The following is a 7,657-nucleotide window of genomic DNA, read 5'->3' as shown; positions in this document are numbered from 1 at the left end:
AATAAAATTGAACAAGACTGTCCACCTTTAATACCGTCTTACGAGGATATTTGGGAGAGAGTTCAGAACCTCCCAAAGGTTACTGAAGAAGAACCGTACATATTCGATGGGTATGGGGTTTACCATAACTGGACAAACTAGAGCATATTTTAGAAGTTACCATATTGGAAGGATCCCACATGGCTTCCCTCAGTTTCCTCATGTATCACAGGCAGCGACTATAAGTTGTACTCCGACAACTACTCCCAACCCGACTATGTCACATCCCTCGACGTAATCTACCCCACAATTTGGCATGTCGGGGCTTCAAATCGAAGAAAGTTGCTCTGATTCTAACTGTCCTGCTCTGATTTCAACAAAACATATATGTGTTTCGTGCTATACAGCCAGCCGGCACACTAGTGACCCCAGAGCTAATAGAGGAGAAGTGGATGGAGAGTGTTGGTGGCCCAACAAGGTATGGTACGACTTATGGCATGGTGAATAGAGCCTTTCATCGCTTCACGTAGGCCCTACAAGGCTTAGGTAGTTCTAGTGATGCGGGGGCTGTGTATCCCAGTGCGTACCTAGGCATGAAGCAGCAGGTTGCTCAACTAACAAGCTCACTTAATGCCACGGAGGCCAGGGAGAGGAGGAGGGATGACAAGATATTGGGTATGAAGGCCCAATTAACCAACTTAATGAATTCATTTTTTTTGAGCAACTAATAACGAAAAGTGACGTACAAAATGGAACCCATGGAGCACTATCTCGATTCCATAGACAATAAAAGATTCATATATTATCTCCTTACATTTTCGCAAATAATGTACAAAGACATGTTGTCTCAAACACAATGAAAAAATATATAGGAAAGGGATGAAAAGTAACTAAAAAATAGAGATCACATATATGAACTCAAGATCCTTGGAATCCAAGAGCGCATATACCTAGAATAGTGAAGTTTAGAAGCTTCCTTGTGAAAGTGTTTTCGAAACCAAAGAGCTGAATATTTGGGGTATCTCTTCAATTTATCAGTGTAATCCACATAGTACATTCCAAATCTTAACTTATAACCATCTGTCCATTCAAATGTATCAAGAAATGACCATGCAAAGAAACCCTTAACCTTCACACCCAGCCTGCCAAGTAATAACATTTTCTGTCAACATCGAAAAGTTATTTTTTATGTTGTTGAAATGATTTAATTTAATAATTTTTTGAACTTACTCTATGGATTCTTGAACTGCCAAAAGGTGACCACGATAAAATTTCACTCTTTGACGATCCCTTATTGCATCCTTCATTGTGATGCTACGATCACCCATTCCTGAAAATTACCCGAAATCATAATTATAAGAGAGTCAATAAATTAATATTAGGAGATGAAGGTCATGTCATCCAATTTGCTATCGATCGAATTTATTTCCATGTGTGTCGTATATCTATTCTATCTATTTCATCTTAGGGTAATGTTTGACTAGGCGAGAAGTTTAAGGAAAAAAAAAAAAACTCTTGGTACATACCAAAAATATCCTTGGAGCTTGCATTTTTAACATGTCATAACATTTTTAAAACTATAAGAGAACGTTATTAGGTAGAAAATGAGATGTATAAAGTTGAAAAATTGTCACTATAGTCCATAGAGATGTATCATTTTTATTTTAAACAGATTTAAAAAGAAAAAAACCATAAATAAGGAACAGAGGTTGCATATAGCTTGATGAAGAGATGATGAATTTGACATACCATTCTCTGTAATATAAATAGTTGGGTTATTGTACTTTTCCTTCGTATAGACTAGAAGATCTCGAAGTCCTTTTGGATAGTCAAAGAAGATGTTCACTCCAGTCTGCACCACCAAAAAAAAAAAAAAAAAACGTCTCGTTAATTCTATGAATCTTTTTTATAAGTTTTAAAGAAAATTCAACATACAGTAGTTAATTATATGCTGAACTTACAGGATCACCAATGGGTTTTCCATCTCTTTCACCTATAAAACAAGAGAACATGCAAATCAAAATGAGTAGATAATAATCAAATCAATTCCGAAATAGTAATATTTTCCTTATTTACTTTGTACCATTAATTTAATTTCTCAAGTAGATTACCTGTGACGTGGACATGAGGATCTGTGGCACTGCTAATATTAACATTATTTGAGGAAGGAAGATGAGCCGCATAATTTGAGGTATAATAATTTAGTCCTATGAAGTCAAAGGACCCTTTCACCATCTTAGCTTGCTCTGGGGTAAAATTTGGTAGCCTGTCTCCCACAATTGTTCGCATAATTGAAGGATAATCTCCATAAACCAATGGATCAATAAACCTATCGAAAAATAGATAATAGCATTAGTGAAAACTGATTAATTATGAACTCCTACTTATTGTAGTTAGTATATACAAGCCTATCATGATGATATAATTGAGGTTCACCAAATAGTCATATAATTGAGTTGTGTCACTTAAAAAATAATTGTAGGTAACTCTCCGTAAAAAAATATTGAGTTACTAGTGTTGAGAATATAATTAAGTAAATAAAGACTCAAAATCTAATTTTAACATGGTATCAAAGCATACAGAGGTCCTCGGATCGATACGACCGCCACCCATTATCAAAAAAAACATTTCCACGTGCTTAGCCCATGAAAAGAATAGTTAGATCCGCACGTGAGGGGGCGAATTGAGAATATAATTAAGTAAATAAAGTGTGCTTTCCCTGACAGTTTAAGATTTTAGATGATATGATCACACACTTCTACAATAGCTTAGAAAAAAAGATATACATATTATAATAGGTTAAGATAAACTGACAATCTATCAGGTTAAGATAAACTGATAGTCTGTGTATATAAGTTAAATCTGTCATAAGTAATTAATGCATACTTACCATCCATACATGAAGTCAATGGCTCGTTGGGCTGCTTTGGCATCAAGTTCACTATTGGTGTACGGTACCAACCATTGAGCCACAAGTGTAATTCCTATGTCTCCCTTTTGAGACTTTTGGTACTTCTTCTTGTATAGACTTACTGTTGCAGCGTGACACAGAATCAAATTGTGGGCAACAACATAAGGCTCAGTTGCTGAGTTTCCATTAGCACAATTGTTGGATTGCCATGGAGAGCATCGGCCTGGAGCAGAATTGCCTGAGTCATAGCCACCATTTGTGAAAATATAAGGCTCATTCATGGTGATCCAATGCTTCACTCTATCTCCAAACTCTTTGAAGCAAAGCTCCGCGAAGTCCACAAAATCATTCCTGCAATTTGAATAATAATTTCTATTTTAGTTTTGTTGAATATGTAATTAAGTAGAGCTAATGGTAAAAAACTATTTATTAAAACAAACCTTATCAGTTGTACCATTTTCCTACCTGAATTATCACCATCTATTCAGTAATTAGGTGTATTTTAATACATAAATGGTGATAGTTCAGGCAGAAAAAGAGAACAACGGATAGTTTAGGTGTGAAACTCACGAAAAAGTGATGATTTAAGTGGATTTTTACCATTATCTCAATTAAGTAAATAAAAGTTTACCATCTGCAATAATTTAAGATTTTAGGAACAAAGGCTCAGGTGAGACGAGAAAAGAACTTACACAACAAGAGGGCTAAGAAAGCCGCCATACTCATCTTCTAGTGCTTGTGAAAGATCCCAATGGTATATTGTCACAAATGGTTGTATACCTGTTTATTTATACACACAATTAAATAGACAGACAGACAGAAAGATGGAGTCGAGAGATCGAAGAGAAGTAGGAAACGATAGAAATAGTAAGGAAGAAATATATAATTTTTTTTAAAGGAATAACTAATTAAAATAAGATTAATTATACAAAATACAAACCATTAGATAAAAGCTCATTGATGAGATTGTTGTAAAATGCAATGCCTTCCTTATTGACTCCTCCACTTAACTTGCCACCTGAAAATCAAAGGACAACTTTTGAGCAAATACTCATAGCATGGTTGTAAGAAAAAATTTACATATACGAGTGCGCTTGAATCGACGATCTAAATAATTGGCTTTTTGATATGATTAAAATTCATACGAGGTAATATTCTTGACCAGGATATTGAAAATCTGAAAGCATCCATTCCCACAAACTTCATCAGTTTCACATCATCCTGTTCCATATTTCAATTTCTAAAAGTCAGATTCAAATAAAAAAGAACGCAATCAACTATCGTTGTACTAAAAAGTGAAGAATTGAAAACATGAACAATTACCTTATACGTATTATAAAAGTTGTCTCCTACATCCCCATTAGTTCCCTCAGATATTTTTCCTGGAAATTTGTGAGTGAAAGTATCCCATATACTAGGTCCTTTACCACTTTCATATGCCGCACCTTCATACTGAAATAGAGAGGAATAGGAAATTTAAAGACAATTCACATTGAATGACCCGAAAAATTAAATACAAAACTTTGATATACCTTGTCATCTTGAAAACCTACTTGATAAGCAGAAGATGATGCACCGATCATAAAACCTTCAGGAAAGCTATTGCGATTTATCGAAGTAGAAGCGACGCAATTGGCAAAAAATATTGCAAATGTGTAGAAAAAAACCAAATCTGCTGCTACTAGTAAAGATCCTAATTGTATTGCCATAGTTTCTTTTAAATTTTATTTTCTCTAAATAATGTAATCAATTTGGAATCGAAATTCACTTGTCTAGAGTTCTCAAGGCCAAGAATACCTTAAGTGCATACGAATACTTCCCTTTTGAAGCTGACCTCTTTATAGAGTTGCAAGCCAGATGTGTAAGGAACAATATAGTAATTTAAAAAAAAAAATTAGAGAAAAAGTAAGAGGAAAGTTTAACACGTTTTGTTTCGAGTAAGGTACTTTTAATAGGACCCACCTACAAGAGGGATTTAGATGCATGCATCCACAGAGAAGTTCGTTAAAGAGGAAAGTTCCAAGAGAAAACAAATATTGACCCAAATAGTAATGAAAGAAAAAAGTAGTTGAAGAAAATTGGCAGTCAAAAGTAGACATATACATGAGTTTCTTGATAACCACTGGATAATTGGCTAATTAGATCGTAACTTTGTTTTCCAAGGTCAATAAAAAAGGAAGTTTCATGAGGTCAAAATGTTGTGCCAAGGCACCAACCTAACACTCAATAAATTCTGCTATTTCAAGAATCCTGTCGTCCACAACACAAAAGATGAAAAGAAATAAACCGTAATTTTAAATATTTATTTTAAAAAAAAAACTAAACTACAAATATTTTCATATATTGTACCTTTTATATACTTTTGAGTTTATAAATATTACTAAACTCTTGTTCAAAAAGGGACCGAGATGAACCTGGTCCTGATACCATGTATTTGAAATGCAAATACTACTTCCTCCGTTTCATAATAAGTGTCACCTTAGCCAAAAACACTCATATTAAGAAATCAATAATGCAATGTGAAGTTTACTAAATTACCCCCTATATAATAAAAATAACTTATTTTTTCCTCTTGATTAGAGCATGCACAAGTTGTAATTCTTTTGACATTGGAATCCAACTATACCAAGTTACTATGTGGCTTTTTCAATCATCATTTAGGGTCTATTTAAAAATCCACCTGGTAATTGGAATTGGTGTAATTACTAGGGTAGTAATTACACAGCCTAGTAATTACAAATTATTGTAATTACAACGACCTGTTTGTTTGTCATCACGTAATTATAGTGTAATTACAAGCGTACTGTTTGGTTGCACAAGTGTAACACAAAGTTAGTTTGATTAAAATATAAAATTTAAAATTAATATTTGAAAAATATGTGCCTTTATAAATGATATTAAATTATGTATTTAACAACAAATTATTTCTTGAAAATATATTAATTAATAATCATATATTGTAACTAATATTTTTAAAAAAAAGTTGATATTTATTTTTTAAATTAATAATATTTTCATTTTAATTATTTATAAAATTAAAGCAGACTTTTTTGTGAGAACATCATGGATTAAATATTTGACAAAAAAATTAAGTGTTTATAAATATAATTCCATAATATTATTCAAATATTTGACAAAAAAAATAATTATCAACTGTAAGTGAAAAATAAACACCATGGAATGTGAAATAACAAGTCAATTGTACTAAAGCAAATAAATTAAAATCGAAAATATAACCTAAATTCAAAATCCAAAAATAAAAAGTTTAACATAATACTCTTATGTCAAATTCTAACATTACATAAGTAAGTTCCAATGAAACTTAAGTAAATATAATTTAAAAGAAAGAGAAAATATAAGTCTATAATCTTCTTCAAATGAAATTCTACTTTAATAACATCATTCATTATATGTCAAGTTTGATAATGACTCCTTTTTTCTAATACTAAGAGATGCAGTTCCAAATATTAGAATAATAACAAAGCTTAAATGAATAGAATAAAAAAAATTACGAGCAAGAACATGGAATCACAAGAAGTAAATGTTGAGAATGAGAAAAAATGAAATAAAATATAAATAATATAAACAGAAAAATATATTTAAAAATAAAAATAATTAAAAAGGAAAAATAAAATAGAATTTAAAAAAATATAAATAAAAAAAATAAAAAGAAAGGAATTAAAAAAAAAAGTAACCTTGTAATTACAAGGTGTAGTTACACCCAATTCAAAACCCTCCCCTGAGAATTGGAGAATGTAATTTCACCCTCTCAATTACACCAAATTCTCACCAAATCAAGTAATTACTTGGTCAAACAACAGGCCAAACTGTGTAATTACACCCAATTCCAATTACCTGGATGGCTTTCCAAATAGACCCTTAGATGTTACTTTAACTTGTCAGTTTTTGTCTAAGTATAGAGTTGAAAAAACTAGTCAATTTATGTTTTGATTTCCTAAGGTAATACTTATTATAGGACAAAAATATCTAAGTAAGGTGACACTTGTGTCACAACCCAACTAGAGAGCCATGACGGGCACCCGGAGCTAGACTACCGAGCACCACCTGTCAACTTATCATCAAAGTCAACCTGCACATACACCATTCTCAACACAAAGCTTATTACGAAACGATCTTTGTTTACTTCTCAAAACACATACACACACACATATATATATACACACACACACATATACATAAGCCAACAAGGCTACCAAATGATGTACAAAATATACACTGAAGAGATCACATAACATCTACTACCAACACATATGCATCTACGAGCCTCTAATTGGGATACTGAAATCATAAGGACGGGACAGGACCCCGCCATGCCCTAAATATGTACACAAAAGAATATACCAATGAGAGGCAACTCCGGAGTAGTGGAGTGCTCCTGTATATCTGCTGAAAAAGCTCTTAGGTGTCTGTACCGTCTCTCTGTCTACCTGCGGGCATGAACGCAGCATCCATAAAAGAAAGGACGTCAATACGAGCAATGTACCGAGTATGTAAGGTATGTATAACAACATAATAAAGAAATAAGAGAGCATAAGATGAAGGGATAACCTGTAATTGGTTGCCTCTTAAGGCGAAGTCATGCATGCTAACTTTTATATTAAAACAACATCATATTATATATATACATACATAAACTGCCCGACCATATAGGTACGGTGTGATCATCATTAGCCCGCGTCCGGGCCTCCTGCCGCCCACTAGTGGTGTCTGCCCGGCCAACTAGGCACGGTGTAATTATCATCATAG

The 7,657-nt window shown here is 33.0% G+C and overlaps 1 protein-coding gene across 1 annotated transcript; it reads right to left on the bottom strand.

Moving 5' to 3' along the window:
• Window positions 1-668: 668 nt before the first annotated feature.
• Window positions 669-4,721, bottom strand: LOC132640409 (beta-glucosidase 12-like). Its single transcript, XM_060356996.1, has 11 exons — window positions 4,444-4,721; window positions 4,214-4,342; window positions 4,036-4,111; window positions 3,831-3,908; window positions 3,583-3,670; window positions 2,870-3,241; window positions 2,091-2,308; window positions 1,941-1,972; window positions 1,729-1,831; window positions 1,210-1,309; window positions 669-1,121 (listed from the first exon to the last, which is right to left on the bottom strand). Exons 1-11 carry the CDS (start codon window positions 4,597-4,599, stop codon window positions 884-886), a joined length of 1,590 nt encoding a protein of 529 aa, XP_060212979.1. The 5' UTR covers window positions 4,600-4,721; the 3' UTR covers window positions 669-883.
• Between the last annotated feature and the right edge of the window lie 2,936 nt (window positions 4,722-7,657).

Source organism: Lycium barbarum, chromosome 5, assembly GCF_019175385.1.
Source record: "Lycium barbarum isolate Lr01 chromosome 5, ASM1917538v2, whole genome shotgun sequence".
NCBI lineage: Eukaryota > Viridiplantae > Streptophyta > Magnoliopsida > Solanales > Solanaceae > Lycium > Lycium barbarum.
Note: the sequence above shows the minus strand (reverse complement) of the source record. Positions and strands in the feature narration are given on the sequence as shown.